The sequence below is a fragment of the Aspergillus flavus genome, chromosome 2, assembly GCF_009017415.1.
Source record: "Aspergillus flavus chromosome 2, complete sequence".
In the NCBI taxonomy this organism is placed as follows: domain Eukaryota; kingdom Fungi; phylum Ascomycota; class Eurotiomycetes; order Eurotiales; family Aspergillaceae; genus Aspergillus; species Aspergillus flavus.
The window spans coordinates 4,138,277-4,153,540 of NC_092409.1; the positions used below are offsets into that span (position 1 = coordinate 4,138,277).

The window sequence follows — 15,264 nt, forward strand, 5'->3', positions numbered from 1 at the left end:
ATGGTATGGCGTTTGGCTTTGTGAATACCCATTTGGTTCTCCCTGTACATAGTCATAATCTATATTAGTGTTAGATACCTAATTGAGAGACAGTGAGATATTTCTCGTTAACACGAGCAGCAGCCTGTTTTCATATTCTTCTTCCGCGCTGCAGGATAATGGTACACGCGCTAAGTTTCGATATGCAACAACTCTCAATACGGGTGTTGATATAATACGCTTTGAATACTCCACTGGTCGCGGTATCTTCTTTAGTAGTAGAAGAATAATCTTCGCTTGCACTCAGTTACGATACTTAGTTTACCCTAGCCCCCGAAGCATTTTTTTCTTCTGCACAAATTTTCGCCCATCCTCACGGCCTTTCTCCACATCTACAAAACTGATCATGATCATGGCAGCAGTACAAATAGAAAATAGGAACGGAAACCCCATCCAATTGTTTTGTGTATCGTTGATGATGGCTTGGATGACGTTCGGGCCGATTATCGAGGACTAGATGGACACTATTAGTACGCTTCGATGTGGCAGTGAATGGCAGACTTACGGCACGGTTGGTGATGCCGAATAGAGCGAAAAACATGTTATCGTATCCTTGGGGCATGAGCTCGCTGATCATTGTTTGAGCGTACTGTTTTGGATTACTATGATTATAACCTCAGAACTTCCGAAAGAGACACGAACGTACGGCATAGTATGGAGCCTGAAAGAGACCAAAAACAACGTTATAGAAATAGAACTCCCACTGTTTTGGCCGTATCTTGTTAGTGAAAGACTTGTAGATCTTAAAGTAATATAGTCTGCGTATCGAATTGACTCACCCGATGATGATATCCGATGCGCGTTGTCCACAAGCCTAACATACCCCAGAAAGGGATGAACACACTGAAGAAGTTTGTGACAAGGAACATTCGCTTAGTGCTTATTTTGAAGTATTTCTGGATATACCAGAATCCGAAGGTCGAGATGGTCGAGGTTACTGCTTGGACGATTCCAAGATATGTTAGTTGGAGGAACGAAAAGGATACCTCATTGTTCTGGATTATGCTGACGAGTGTTCCTGTTACGTGAGACTTCGTTAGCTGTGTTCTTGGGCTTTTTCAGTTTGACACGTGGGATATACAGTAGGAACCGTACCAGTCGTGTTCAGTCCATCGGCCAGCAAAAAGTAAGCAAGAAAGTAAAGAAACGTCTGTGGCAGTGATCGAACTTCTCGGAGCGCTACCCATAACTGTTTGAAGCCAATAGTTGCATAGCTTGAGCCTTTTGGGACTGGGGGACCAGGACGCTTCTGCTGAAAAATGAACCACCACAAGCCTAGGACGACCCAATCTAAAGACCGCTAGTTAGGATATATGGAGGTAATATAAGCTCAGGTAATACTTACAGGAGTTTGTTAGACATAAAGCAAGATTGTTTGAATAGTTGTTTCCCTGGAGCGGCAGCAAAACGCTCAAATTGAGGGCGAGTGTCAAGAGGTATCCAATGTTACTGTGCGCAGTCGATACGTTGCTATGTTTCATTAGTACCTACTCAGCAAGGTAGATATAAGATAGGGTCACAACCTGATATGGTTCTTTTCCAGCGACTCTATCGCGTCGTACTCGTCCAGGGTGATTTTGTCTTCGCGCAAATCTTCTTCACGGGCTTTGCGGACGTGAGGCATGAAACGCGCAAGCCGAGGGAAAACGGCGGCGTAAAATACCAATGTTGCACCATAAGCAACATATGCGACCACGTACATGCCCATCGCTGCAGGCCATTGATTGGGATGCTTGATTGCCATCATACCGTACTGCAAAGCCCAACAGACCACGGTGAGGACTAAGAGCAGCCAGCGGCCAAAGGAGCCATAATCTGCGGCACTGCCCAACCAAACAAAGATCACCGTCATGAAAGTAAAACAAAGTCCATTGGCAATGAGAACGACTGACGAGACGGAGAGAGTGCCTCCAGCCCAAGGAACCACACACGCAGATGACGCTGTGCAAGGTTCGTGCGGCTCAGTCCCTGGCTGCCAGCCCGCACCAGTCAGGGCCCATTGGAATCTAAGGAACTTCGATTAGTCCTCACTATGATAGTGCCGGTCCAGCGCGCTTACAGTGCTTGAGAATAAGAACCAGGGCCAACTCCATTATCACCTGAAGACCAAGGCAATCCAAGTCAGGGAGGACCAGAAGCAAGACACCTCAACGAGCTCACCATTATAGTAAAGGTAGTAAGACCATAACTCTTTCCGGGTCGTTGTTGGCTGGTCGTAGTCCTCCTCGGCTCTGAAAAGGTGGTCAAGCTCATCCCTTGAGGGAGGCCGCTCTTGCTGCGGTACTAAACCCTGAACAATGACATTGGCCTTGTTGGTAGAGTCAGGACTTTCTTGAGCAGGCTCGTTAATAGTAACGCTCAAATCCATCGAAGAGACGTCTTGATTCCCACTGCGATCGTCGTGTGACATGACGATCGTCTAGCAAGGAATAAAGCTTTCCTTGCCGCCCTGTTTCGGAAAGGATGTGTGGGGTTATTGAGTTGAGAATAGACGAAAGGACGGGGTAGATCAGTAAGGATTGTAGAGAGATACAGCAAAGATGAGACGGCGATAGAGATAGTAGTATCCTGTGGGATGCTACAGTGGTACTTTGGTAAGAGTAGTAGATGGTAGAATAGGGCCTCTTCATTAAAGAAATTACCCGTCGAATCGGATTCGTTGATCTGCCTTCTTTCTACCCCGCAATGAAGGAGATGTATCGCCAGAGTTCTTTTTTACCAGTTCTCACTGGTGTCGGTGTCGGTGTTGTTTTTATTATTCGTTGAATAATTTCCTTCTGTAGATGAGTTCACGTGAATTGAAAGTCTTGCCTGAACATGATTAAGGCAATCAATCAACAAAACAGGGGCTGTATGTCCTGTATGTCATGTATGACTTGTATGTTAGTGTAATGTATTGTATCTTCCACTTTGGATTTGTATTGCACCTCTCTCTCTCTCGCTCTCTCCTACTTCAAGATACATCCGAGTTTCTAATTTACTTCCTACTAGTCTTCTATATGTTCACTCTTATTGGCCTGACTAATGGACTGATGCTTAGATCCCCTCCCCCCGCGTGGGTCTCCTTACTAGCCATTTAATAACAACGGAACTACTGCTCCACCCATCACCACCATCCAACTCTCTTCAGCCCCTCATTCAGCAGTTGCTGAGATGCAATCCACAGATCTGCGCAAGAAAGTCGGCCAGGTACGAGCATGGCTCCCTAACATGTCTTTCAAACAGACACCGCCCATGAACAATGAATTAAGTCCCACCTTTGTATAGCTTTTTGCGGTCGGCTTTCACGGCCTCACTCCCAGCCCCGAGATTAAAACCCTAATCCACGAATATGGTTTGGGGGGCATTGTCCTTTTCAAACGAAACATCAGCGATGCAGCCCAGTTGCAAGTAGGTCGCTCCAGTCATACGAGGATAAACACCAAAAATCAACAGCGCTAATACTCTTAGCCAGTCTTTAACTCACTCTTTACAAGAAGAAGCGAGGCTAGCTGGGCATGATTATCCCTTATTTATCGGTATTGACCAAGAGAATGGATTGGTCACTCGGATTTCACCTCCTATTGCCGCTCAACTCCCGGGGCCTATGGCTCTCGGAGCGACCTATGCCTCGGAGCTTGCTAAGGAAGTCGGCACCGTCACGGGCGAGACGCTGAGACTATTTGGGATCAACATGAACTATGCTCCTGTGTGCGACATTAACTCAGAACCCCTAAACCCAGTGATCGGAGTCCGCAGTTTTGGAGACCATCCTGGATTGGTGGGAAGATTGGCATGCGCCACTGCCCAAGGACTCCGAGAACAAAAGGTGGTACCCAGCGTCAAGCATTTCCCAGGGCACGGAGACACTGCTGTGGACTCCCATTATGGCCTTCCTGTCATCTCTAAGACGAGAGAACAGCTAGATAAATGTGAATTGAGACCATTTCGCAGAGCTATAGCTGAAGGTATTGAGGCAGTGATGACTGCCCACATTTCGCTACCTTCTGTTGACGATAGTCATCTCCCTGCTACACTTTCTGCTAAAGCCTTGAATATACTACGGAAGGATATGAACTACGATGGCATGGTGATCACAGACTGTCTAGAGATGGATGGTATCCGTGCCTCATACGGTACTGAGCAGGGGGCAGTCCTCGCTTTAGGAGCTGGCTGTGACAGCATTATGGTCTGTCACACTTATGATGTCCAGGTAGGATCTATCGACAAGATCTGCGAGGCTGTAGAATCCGGAAAGGTGCCAACTTCGCGTCTGGAGGAAGCTTGTCGCAGAGTGACTGCACTAAAAGCCCGTTTTCTGAGTTGGGACGCAGCGCTCAAGTCACAGGGCCTTAATGGGCTTACGTCTCTTAAGCAAAAGGGCGCAAAGTTAGCGAAAGAAGCCTATTCTAGCTCGGTCACTCTTGTGCGCGATACACAGAGTATCCTTCCCCTCTCTCCTTCGTCGAAGATTGCATTTCTCTTTCCGGGTGACAAGACACCGGCTGGCGGTGCAGTGGATGGGGAAGGTTTGGGCAGAAAGGGATCGTATAATGCCTCCATTTATCTCGATATTCTTAAACAATGGAATAACCAAGCCTTCGAGATTCAATACGGGCCAATGGGTCTATCGACTGAGCAGCTTAGTCTTGTCGACGCTGCAGATGTGGTCATATTCGCGTCTATCAATGCACGGGAATCGGCATATCAAAGAACGTTGGGTCTCGAACTGCCGCGCCACAATCGTCCAATGGTTGCTATGGCACTCTGTAATCCTTATGACTTTCTGGAGGATTCATTTATTCAGACCTACGTCGCTACCTACGAGCCAACGATAGAGGCTTTTACAGTAGCTGTGGAGCTTCTCTTTAGGCCGCATCTCGCAAAGGGGTCTCTACCTGTTGGGCCAGAAAAGCCTGCACCACGTTGGCTTGAAGTACAACAATACGCAGCTGCAACTGACTTTTCCCAGGTATATGATGTATGGCTCGCAGCCCTGCCCAGTTACAGAGTATCTGCAGACAATTTAACTGAAGCGATAACGCCTCCGCCTCATGTTCTTCCAGTCGAATCACACCATCTCGTTGCTAGGACAAGCTACCCGGAGTCCAAAGTCGTTGGATTTTGCCTCCTCTTCGTAGCCGCCCAGCAGGATACTGTCTGTGTCCAACTTGCAGCACTTGCGGTTGATCCGAAATTACAGGGTCGGGGAGTGGGGACTGCCTTACTTGCAGAGTGTCGGGCTTGGATGGAGAAAACATTCAAGAAATCCCGTCTAGAACTGGGAAGCACATTCCCACGTTTCTGGCCTGGGCTTCCCATTGACCTGCCGACGGAGGTCCAGGAATTCTTTGTCCATCGGGGATTCCAGCTAAACCCCCCAGTCCCGCGGTCTGTTGATCTCTATCAAGACATCAAAGAATTCCAAAGCCCAGAGCTGTACGTCACTCGAGCTAAGGAGCGAGGTTATACCTTCCGTCCTCTAGAAACTGCCGACTACCAAGAATGTCTTGTTGGCCAGGAGAAGAACTTCTCATATAACCAAGTATGTGTTTTAATATACTTCTTGTCATCTCTGGACGTATTATAACGTACTGATAACTTTCATAGGCCTGGGTTCAGATGTTCCATAAACTTGACCCTAGCAAATACCCGTCTAGTGTGATGACCGCATTTGACCCCAACGGGAAGCAAGTGGGCTGGACACTAATGCTTTCCCATGAGTCTCCTATGCTCAAGCCGCATTGGGCATTCCCTTCTCTCTGTGGGCCCAAGACCGGCCTCATCGGTTGTGTCGGTGTCGACGCAGATTATCGCAAGGAGGGAGTTGGGCTTGCCTTACTCTGCCATGCGATCGAAGATATGAAGCAGAGAGGAGTTGAAGGAGTTTTTGTTGACTGGGTGAGCCTCGAAGGATGGTATGAGAAGCTCGGGTTCAAGGTTTGGTGGAGTTGCCGAACGGGGGCGATGCAACTTGACGCTTGAAAATGATATAAAAAGGTCTCTCAAAGATGCAACGAAATTGTCACCGTGAAATTTGCGATGTAGTCTTAAACTCTTGTGCACTGAGGACGCATTGGTCCCATTTTTATCTCCAGGAACCAACGTATATAAAGGTATTCTTAAACCGAAATAAAAAGCTAGAGTAGACTCCTCTATCGCTATAGTAGTTGGGATATCTTTCATTACCATCTCAGAGCCATTCCGCGAGACGAGTGTGGAGAGTTCGCAGGCCTAGCAAACATGTATTACCATACAATGGCATTTAGAAAGGCTTTCCAGGAGATTCTATACCCCCTAAAGGTTCATATTTTGCAGCTGGTGGTATATCGCATTGTAGTGGCGGTACGAGGAAAGAATGTCCCTAAGTCAGCAGGATACAAGGTGGAAAGACGAACAAAGTTGTTGAAAAAAAAAATCCACTCTTCCTGAGAGTTTTCAGTAAATAACTGTTCCTTTTTCCTAGTGAATGCGAACCAGTTGTCTGATTGTTTGAGCTGCCCTTGTGAGGAATGTCCTTTCCCTCTCATACTTACCATTAGCATGCCAAGTTTTGATAGAAACATTACACTCTCTCAGTTCCTGGCTCCCTGCGATTAGCATTTGACCTAGTTTCTCAGGTGCTATCACGAAATTGTGGAAGCCCAAGTCGCATTCTACCCTGGGAAGAGTGAACGCGGGTGGGGAGAGGCGAGCCAAGGTCAATACAGAGACCCCAGAAGTACCTCTTTACAGTTGCGGGACCAAAGCAAGATAGATCAACGCTCATTATCTCTCAATGACTAACTAGGTAAAGAACAACCATTCAAGCAATTTTCCATTTCACATACGCTGATGAAACTAGTAAAACATGGCGAGCGTTAACCTCATAACCACCCATGACCTGGTACATACACGCCATAAGATCCTATATTAAACAGTCGAAAGAATTGGAACGACAGCTACCAGTAAATCGTCTCGAACTCCTATCCCGGTAAGGTAATAAATTAGTTTTCTCAATCTGAGAGACATTCTGCCCTACCTCTTCCCTTAGGTATGCGTCGCTACGTGGTCAAACTGGTACAGAGGATCCAGCTTGACATTGCGTCGAAAGATATATCTCTTGACCCAGTATGGGAGTGCTTTCTTGAGCTGGTAGCCGGAGTGCATACGGACAGGAACAGCAAATACGTAGTCCAGCTCCTCCAGGGTGCGCTGCTTAGTCTCTGGAACTAAGAAGAAGATCATGATACATGCTGTAACATTCAAGCCACTGTTCTCATGTCAGATCTTTGCAGATTGATAAAACTCCAAGCAGGACTATTTGAGGGATAACTTACGCGTAAAAGGCGAAAGCTCCTGTTGGTGACATAACCGCCAGCATCCGTGGGAATGTGATGCCGAGCACGGCCGCCCAAAAGAGGTTTGTCGCCACAGCAAAGGACATACCAACCTCTATGTAATGAAATAGAATATTCAAATTAGTAAACCATCTCCGCACTCTTCGACGGCGGGTTTCTCACCTCGATGCGACAAAGGGAAAACCTCGGCAGAGTAAGCAAAAGGAACAGGTCCCTCGCCGACTGAATAGAATGCCGCAAACATAAAAACGAAAAGGGAGATACAAGCTAGATGTGCAGTCTGCTCCTGCGGTATGTAAAAGGAAAACCCTGCAGCCAACAATGTCCAGGCCATTTGCGGGAAGGTAAACAAGAGGAGGGCCCTGCGTCCGTATGTATCGATAGTGAACACAGCAGGAAAGGCGAACAGGAAGTTGATCAGACCAAATCCCCAAGAGGCAAGCAATGCTTCAGTCACATTTGCCCCAGCTTGAGCAAATATTGTCGAGGAATAGAACGCCACAATATTAATACCGCACATCTGTTGGGCAAGCATGACTGTCCATGACGCAAGGGTTGCACGGCGGACACGCGGAATAGTGAACAATTCACCAAGACGTACCAGAAAGTCATGTTTACCAACAAGCTCTTCTTCGATCTTGATCTGGGTATAAATGTAGTAGAGGTCTCTGGCCGCCTGTAAATTGCTGTTACGCAACTTGCATAGCGACTGGTATGCTTTCCTGACTTGCCCCTTCTTGAGATACCAACGAGGGGATTCAGGGCATAAGAACACTCCAAGAGTGAGAGGAAGAGCTGGGATAAAAGCTGAGCCGAGTTGCAGGCGCCAGGATATGGCACCCGTGTCTTTGACAGCAAGGTTTGCGGAAGTCCCGAGGAAGATTCCAAATGCAGTCCACAATTGCCAGGACATCACCAGGCCGCCACGAATGTTTGCAGGGGTATTTTCAGCGCAGTATATGGGGATTGTGGCTCCTTTCAGTCCCATCCCGATACCCATCAAGAGGCGAGTAACGAATAACTGAGGCCAGGTTTGAGCAACGGCAGAGCCGATTGGGGTCAGCAAGCAGAAAATAGCAGAAATGAAGATAACGCCACGACGACCCAGGTACTTGTTCAGGGGGTCGGAGATCCAGCAGCCTCCAAACGCAGTTGCGAGGTAAGGCGCCCTAGTTTCCATATCAGAAGATGAGCATATGGAAATGTGTAATACGTACGAGTTCAAAATACCGACAAGCCACTGGTTTCTGGCCTTGAGTGCACCTTTCTCCGGGATACCCAGGGCATCAGGAAAAGACAAGTTGGCACCTATAAGCGAAGGAGGTAAATAGACGTTCAGTCTCAATGAACTAGCGACAAAGATATATACCATTACTTCCCGTCTGATCCCATCCCCTGAAGAACGATTAGCGACTATCATAAGGAGAAGCAATAGACAGTGAGTCGACAAATACATACTGGACGGCAGCCCCAATAGAGCAAAGACCAATGGTGAAATAGAGCGGCCATGGCTGGCGCCATTTGTGGGTAGTCTCTCTAGCAATGACAGTAATATCGTCATCAGTCATGTTCTCAACGGTTTCAAAGTTGTCTGGGTCCCTCGCAATAAGAGCACCCTTCTTCAGATGATCGAGGATGTCTCGAAGCCCATGCTCATTGGCGAAGTGCTCAACATCTTGAAGAACCTGAGCGGGGGTCAAGTCTGCAAGAGGGTTCTTGATTCTAGAAGGATGTATTAGTTCCCATCCGTACAGAAAGGGAGATACTGTGAATACAGCTGCAAATGAGGGATAGCTTACTTGGCAGAAGTATTCTTGTTGAGATTGATATGCTCAACATGCCCTTTCTCAGAAGTGCCATGATCATCGCTGAGACTATACAGAACCTATTAGCAAGGGCTTCTTGTGAACGAGCCATAGATGAAAGAGATAACGAACCGTTGCTCCACCTGTGACATCAGATCACCAGGAGGCGTGTCTCCATCCGACTTCACTTTGGAGTCATCCATGATTACTGAGGCTAAAAGAGAAAGATGTATAGAGAAAGGTGAATCCAAACAGCGGTTGGGAGGTTAACAGTTTTGATGGCTGAGGTGAGAGAGAAGTAGCAGTACTTTTCAAAGGGAGGAGATGGGAATAGGGGGAGAGAAAGGGTTTAAGAAGGAAAAAGTGCGGGGGAGAAGCAGACGACATGAAAAAAGAACAGTGTCATGCGATCTAAAAGGGGAAGGTGTCATGGAAGACCTGAGAAATAGGGCTCCAACACAGCAGGTGATGCTTCCCCGGACGGGGTTAGGAGTAACCAATGCCCAATCACACTAGTTCATATTCACTTGGTCACTTAACACTTCTTTCTCTCCATGGTTCCACTGCTGTTTCCCCGTGGGAGCCCCCAACCCCGTACTGCTCACTGAAAATCCATCCCTGACACTGCGTCCCTGGACAAAGGTATTACTACCAGGTATTACTTGGTAGTATGGTGCAGCATGACCACATTTCTTTCCTCACCTCATCTTCCGTTTGCAACTCTACTCCGGTAGCAGTACAATACACAACCGGGGAGGGTGTTCCTTGTGAACCCACTTTATCAAATTTCACCTGCTTTTCTAGAGCCTCACTACGAAACAAAGGCACAAGAAACCCCTACCCTACAGTATATCATTTGATGATTCTTTATATAATGAACAGAGAAATTTATTTTATGAGGATTTTTTCTCCCTTACAGGTGATTTTACAACCCCTAGATGTTGATCTGGACTACCGTTGAGAACTAGATAATAAGGACATTCTAGTGAGATGGACAGGTTACAAGGAGTACTGGCATATAAATCATACATACCAAGCATTTCTAATGGGGCAGATGCCTCTGGAGTTCAAGGTACGCGAAGCCCAGTATACTGTTCATAACTTACGGACGAGGAAGTTTCATGGACAGCGGGCTACTCAATTTTTAGAAGCCAAGAGCTTCTTTCATCGGCTAATCATAGACAATACTAAGGATCTAAGGTAGCAATAACATGAAAATTACAGTTCGCGTACGTGTTGGTAGAATGGGCAGGATTGACAATCAAGCTACGTTTCTCTCCTTGAAGCTGCACATTGCGAAGAAGAGTCTGGCCGGGGCCAAGGGCTAAACAAATAAAGTGTACTACAGACCTTGAACGATTGGCGATTGGTCATTCGAGTGAGATTGACTTGGTGCACTAATCTTGATTTAGAATAGTACGTTCGGTTGAACATTGCGATTGGAAGTTACGATAACAACAAGCAAGTCATTTGTTGTTCATACTTATATCATACAGGATAAGAGGTCTTATTCTTCTCCTTTTCCCTTTTTCATATTCGTTCTCTTTTCCTTTCAATGTTCCTCCCTTCGTCTTGTTGTTTACTCCTCGGCCGTGGATCTTGAATGCGACAATAAAGACGATGGAAGTTCTCGGGTGATTATTCCGAGATGACAAGAGAACGTCATCACAACCCATTCAATATAAGGATAATGTCTCCATAATGCGTAAACCATAGATTTACCAGTACCTAGGGCAGACAGGTGATCAACCACTTGTTAGAATAAACCCTGGAAATCCCCAGGTGGATTCACAGCCCGTCAGAATGACCGAAGTCAGGGAGTAAATTGGATTAACAAAATAAAACAGTCTAGGTGAAGGAGTATCACATATTCATCTTCTGATAACATTGGGGGTTGGAAATGAGATGTCTCTGTTCCTGTATTACGAGATACTCACAGTCTGTATATTGCTGTGGTATCATGCACAAGACCTGTTATTACAGCCGACCTGAAACAGGATTATCACAAACACAACGAGATACTTATTTGTTTTACCAAAATAATCACTCATCATGTTGGCCAGAGCCTTTGTATTTATCTACATAAGTTAGGTTAATTAAACGTACTAAAACATATGCCACAAGAGAAGTGGTCTGCCGTTCAGACTGGGGTTTCGCTTTGTACCCATTTTATGAGGACACGGTTTACCAGCTTTAAGTGACTTAATATGCGAAGATTACAGATCATCTGACAGCCCATGATAACTCACTGAAGTCAGATTACCCTAATTCTCCGCTTTTTGCTAAACCATATAATAAGCTCAGATTCCGAGAGGACAGATAGTCGTACAAGCTGGCTGATTTTATGAAATGACCTGATATTTATAAGTTAATTCATCTAGTATTATTCTGTTTAAACTGAGTTAGAACACTGATACGACGACGCTAGTGCCTTCATTTTATAAATAGCCTTGAGTTTAGGAACTGAGCCCAGGCCCGGTCCAACTATATTTCCTTAAACGGTTAAAACACTTCGTAGCAACAAATCACGTGCGCCAACACCAGCGAGAAACAACCGCCACATCCAGTTCCGAGATGCTTGTTTGTAGTTCGACACTGACGTGGCATCAGTCCATATATCCGGAAATATGCTTTCATTGCTTTACTTTACATAGAAAGTCATGTGGGTTCTCTATCCGCCACAAAATGGAGTTTTCTCAGTCAAATATACCCTCTGCGCAGGACCTCCTGAGTTCCGGGGAGCTGTTTGTTCCATTTTCCGAGTTTCCGGTCCAGACCATCTATGAAACCCCTGGCTGGTTTGAAAAGAAGCTACAGGAAGGGAAGCCGTTTGTGATTCGTGGATTAAACCAGATTGATTGCTGGGACGCATCAACTTTGAACAATGGGTGCTTGGTTACATCCTCTTCCTCGGGAGGTATGTACCTAATGGTTGCAGGGTAGATATCCCATATAGATCTGCTGACAACTGTTCTCGGTTTACTCTACTTAGCTATTCCAGTACGGAACTGCCAGACTGGTCGAGATGTTAGGATGCGGCTGCGTGATCTTATACCAACGGACCACAGTCGCGCTGGTCACGTCCGTGAATCGTATGTCAAGGAAAGCCACCATTAGTCTGTGACATGTGTTATTGACTGCCATATTAGGCTCTATGCGAAAGATCTTCAATGCCCTGCCGAGTGGATCAGAGCGTTAAAAGCTGTCCTACCTTCCTATTTAATACAATTAGGCTCGTTCGACTTGTTCCGAGTATTACCAAAAGAAATAACCCCGGAAGTGTTGATGGCTTACGTTGGAACCAAGTTGTCCTTGTACGTAAGCTGCGGATAAAGTACGAGATGCTTGCTCATACGTCGTGTTTCAGGTCCGGTTTCCACAGATGCTTTAGTGGAACAGTTGCACTAAATTTGATGATTGAGTCTGAAGGTATGTAAAATACACTCACAGTACCAGTCTTTCTTGGAGGCTTACCCTGATATAATAGGGAGCCGATATGGTTCATTGTGCTTTGGCACAGACCAAACCTCACAGGAAAAGTACGACATGTTTATGGAAGGACTTGGAAAGTCGTCCCACACTGATTGGGCCAATATCTCCATTGCGCAAATGAAAACCGCCAATTTTCCAATATATGTCACTCATCAAGAGCCTGGGGATTTGGTGATATTTCCTTCAGCAACTGCTCATCAAATATGGAATGTCAGCTCCATGGTGACGAAGGTGGTTTGGAACATCATGCATGCATCCTCAATTCCATCATTTTTTAATTATATTCAGCCTGTATATCAAAAGCAATGCTATGCTGATACAGGTCGAGTTCCCTTGATACCAATACATGCACTACGCGACAGCAGTCACAATCCAGAAGAGACGAAACTGCTTGTAGATATTCTTCAGCAGCTAGTCGACGACGAGGATACTGGGTCCGATTCATCTGTGCCTATTAAACTTGTGGATACACAAGGAGCTGTGGTGGAATGTAACTTTTGCGGACTAACGATATGGAACCGACACTTACATTGTGAACAGTGTGGAGATTTTGACCTCTGTTTAACATGTTACGTATCAGGAAGGAGTTGCAGACATGTTGGTGACTATACTTGGGCTGAGCTATTCCGGAGCGAATATTGCCGAAGTCTCATCAAAGCCGCTCGAGCTAGATTAGGCAGCTATTCCGCCTCAGACATAGGACGACCGAAGTATGACTCCCTAAAACACCGTTAGACCGGCATGTCTTAGCTTGCCTGTGTGACAGTTTGCTCTAGTTACAGTTTCGCTGGGCTAAGTGATTATCATTGCTAACCTATAAATTAGACAAAAAACCTTGGGTGCCATAGCTCTGGTAGCAGTGGAAGCGCGACGACAATCCTCAGTAAGTTTATATGATAATATAGATTAGTCTTTGCGACAACTTTATTATTTCACAAGCTGACGATGCCTAGGAACGTCTCTGTCATCTCTGCCGTGACAGTCATCCTGTCTGGAAGGGAATAACATGCTCCCAATGCTCGGCTTTCTTCTGCTATCGTGGTCTGTACAGGCACTTTGATATAAATCTCCTTAGGTTCCTCAGAAACGAAGTCCCGTGGGTTTGCCCGAAATGCTCGCAAATATGCAACTGCCGTTGTTGTCATTTCTCTCACCCTTACCAAAGCAAGGATAAGCCCATCCGAGCTCGGATTAAGCCTGTTGATCCACGAGGTCGCATCGCCGGCTTCGTGGACAATGTATTTGACCAGAAGAGAGGCAAGAGAGCCGTCTCTATTACACAGATCGCATCGTCACGGAGTACTTTGGAGCATCGGGGACAAAAACGACCTAGGTTGCCAAACAACGATGGTCACGAAAGGTCGTTACATGAAGCTATACACTCCTCTGAGAGTGTTGACCCCTCTCAGAATAGGAAGTCGGATATCGTTGCAGATGTTGAAGTTCCCCACAGCCTTCCCATGCGCGGCAGTTCGACAGGGTCTTTCAATTCAAAAGGGCAGCTCCGCATCAGTGATCTCGTGGAGGACAGAAGCTCCCCGGACAAAAGTTTCCATCGCAGTCCGCATGTACAAACTCATATCTCACTCTCTTCCACGCCAGATAATACTGCACACCGATATCCTCATGAGCCCAACAATCACAATGAAAACATTCCGAATCCCATTGATGATGAAAACATCCCCTCTCTTGAAAGGAAGCTAGGCGCTCTGCGCCAATATGCCGACGGACTGCTTGAGCTGTCACTAATCGACTCCCATGCCAAGGTCCTTGACAAGATTTCAAGCCTAGAAGCTCAGATTGAGCGGAAAAGGCGACAGAAGGCTGAGCTGCTATTCAGTGGTTTGAACCGGGATTTTCCTGACTTGGCGGATATAGCTATGGAGGAGGCGCGACGGCGTGGGATATGAGAGGGACCACACCGTTTCGTTACATCTATCTTAACACAAATAGGTACGGTGTGTTGGTCTATGTAATATTGATTTTCTTGATATTTTGTAGTCTTAAAGGTTGTGAGATTTATGCGATACTTTTATTCTATCCACTAGACAAATAGAAATGATGTGATAATAGAGTGCTATATATAGTCATCCAACAAAGCGAGCCGTGAGTTGTACAAACCTCTGCAATTCCTAAAACGGCTATATCTACTTTTGCAGCATTGTTGGAAAGCAAATCTCTGGTAGAGTTCCCTATGGAGGGGCACCCCACATGGAACTGTGCTGGATTTTCTTGAGGAAGTCGTACAAAGGAAAACAAAGAGAGGTTAAGCCTAAATCCACCGTTACTCGAGTGGTTAAAATATACTACTTGAACTAGTATATTCTTACGCCAAGGCAAGAGGAATGTTGCATGGGAGTTTAAGCAGAACCGAAACCATGGAAAGCAGCGAAGGCGGAGGAGTTCCCACTGGCGGCTGTCGATCGCCCAGTCCTCCGCATCTCATTCGTTCCTCTCCTTCTCCCCCTTCCACCCTCTGTCACCGTCACGCTGTACAAGGGAGTTGGCCTTCGGGCATACCAGATATCTTTTTATAAGTCGAATCATTACCTTCACTCCATGTTGCTGGTACCTACATTCTTTACGTGCATTTTCAACTTGGTACGCTC

The 15,264-nt window shown here is 46.2% G+C and overlaps 4 protein-coding genes across 4 annotated transcripts; 2 read left to right on the forward strand and 2 right to left on the reverse strand.

The window, feature by feature from the left end:
• Positions 1 to 300: 300 nt before the first annotated feature.
• F9C07_2100249 (autophagy-related protein Atg22B2) lies at positions 301 to 2,449 on the reverse strand (the record flags this gene model as incomplete). The annotated part of the gene is made up of 9 exons (XM_071508914.1): positions 301 to 492; positions 545 to 628; positions 686 to 781; positions 819 to 1,057; positions 1,135 to 1,329; positions 1,385 to 1,509; positions 1,563 to 2,045; positions 2,099 to 2,138; positions 2,200 to 2,449. The coding sequence occupies 9 exons, from the start codon at positions 2,447 to 2,449 to the stop codon at positions 301 to 303; spliced, it is 1,704 nt and encodes a 567-aa protein (XP_071363918.1).
• Positions 2,450 to 3,370: 921 nt separating this feature from the next.
• F9C07_2452 (putative beta-N-acetylglucosaminidase) lies at positions 3,371 to 6,003 on the forward strand (the record flags this gene model as incomplete). The annotated part of the gene is made up of 3 exons (XM_071510956.1): positions 3,371 to 3,429; positions 3,490 to 5,563; positions 5,629 to 6,003. 3 exons carry the CDS (start codon positions 3,371 to 3,373, stop codon positions 6,001 to 6,003), a joined length of 2,508 nt encoding a protein of 835 aa, XP_071363919.1.
• Positions 6,004 to 6,628: 625 nt separating this feature from the next.
• F9C07_1283180 (sugar and other transporter-domain-containing protein) lies at positions 6,629 to 9,599 on the reverse strand. The gene is made up of 8 exons (XM_041289968.2): positions 9,296 to 9,599; positions 9,158 to 9,232; positions 8,817 to 9,080; positions 8,728 to 8,753; positions 8,576 to 8,666; positions 7,521 to 8,527; positions 7,338 to 7,452; positions 6,629 to 7,270 (listed from the first exon to the last, which is right to left on the reverse strand). The coding sequence occupies exons 1-8, from the start codon at positions 9,364 to 9,366 to the stop codon at positions 7,048 to 7,050; spliced, it is 1,872 nt and encodes a 623-aa protein (XP_041143157.1). The 5' UTR covers positions 9,367 to 9,599; the 3' UTR covers positions 6,629 to 7,047.
• A 2,107-nt stretch (positions 9,600 to 11,706) lies between these two features.
• On the forward strand, positions 11,707 to 14,704 carry F9C07_2277843 (uncharacterized protein). Its single transcript, XM_071510259.1, has 7 exons — positions 11,707 to 12,080; positions 12,156 to 12,255; positions 12,313 to 12,477; positions 12,531 to 12,592; positions 12,651 to 13,365; positions 13,481 to 13,538; positions 13,609 to 14,704. Exons 1-7 carry the CDS (start codon positions 11,738 to 11,740, stop codon positions 14,563 to 14,565), a joined length of 2,400 nt encoding a protein of 799 aa, XP_071363920.1. The 5' UTR covers positions 11,707 to 11,737; the 3' UTR covers positions 14,566 to 14,704.
• Positions 14,705 to 15,264: the final 560 nt, after the last annotated feature.

Bases quoted from the DNA above. Each gene is read 5' to 3' on its own strand.
- F9C07_1283180 (XM_041289968.2), bottom strand. From the start codon at position 9,366: ATGGATGACTCCAAAGTGAAGTCGGATGGAGACACGCCTCCTGGTGAT. The intron at 8,754-8,816 runs GTATGTATTTGT...ATCGTTCTTCAG, and splicing joins TCTATTGGGGCTGCCGTCCA to GGGATGGGATCAGACGGGAA. The intron at 7,271-7,337 runs GTAAGTTATCCC...ACATGAGAACAG, and splicing joins GGAGCTTTCGCCTTTTACGC to TGGCTTGAATGTTACAGCAT.
- F9C07_2277843 (XM_071510259.1), top strand. From the start codon at position 11,738: ATGCTTGTTTGTAGTTCGACACTGACGTGGCATCAGTCCATATATCCG. The intron at 12,593-12,650 runs GTATGTAAAATA...CTGATATAATAG, and splicing joins TTTGATGATTGAGTCTGAAG to GGAGCCGATATGGTTCATTG. The intron at 13,366-13,480 runs GTATGACTCCCT...CCTATAAATTAG, and splicing joins TCAGACATAGGACGACCGAA to ACAAAAAACCTTGGGTGCCA.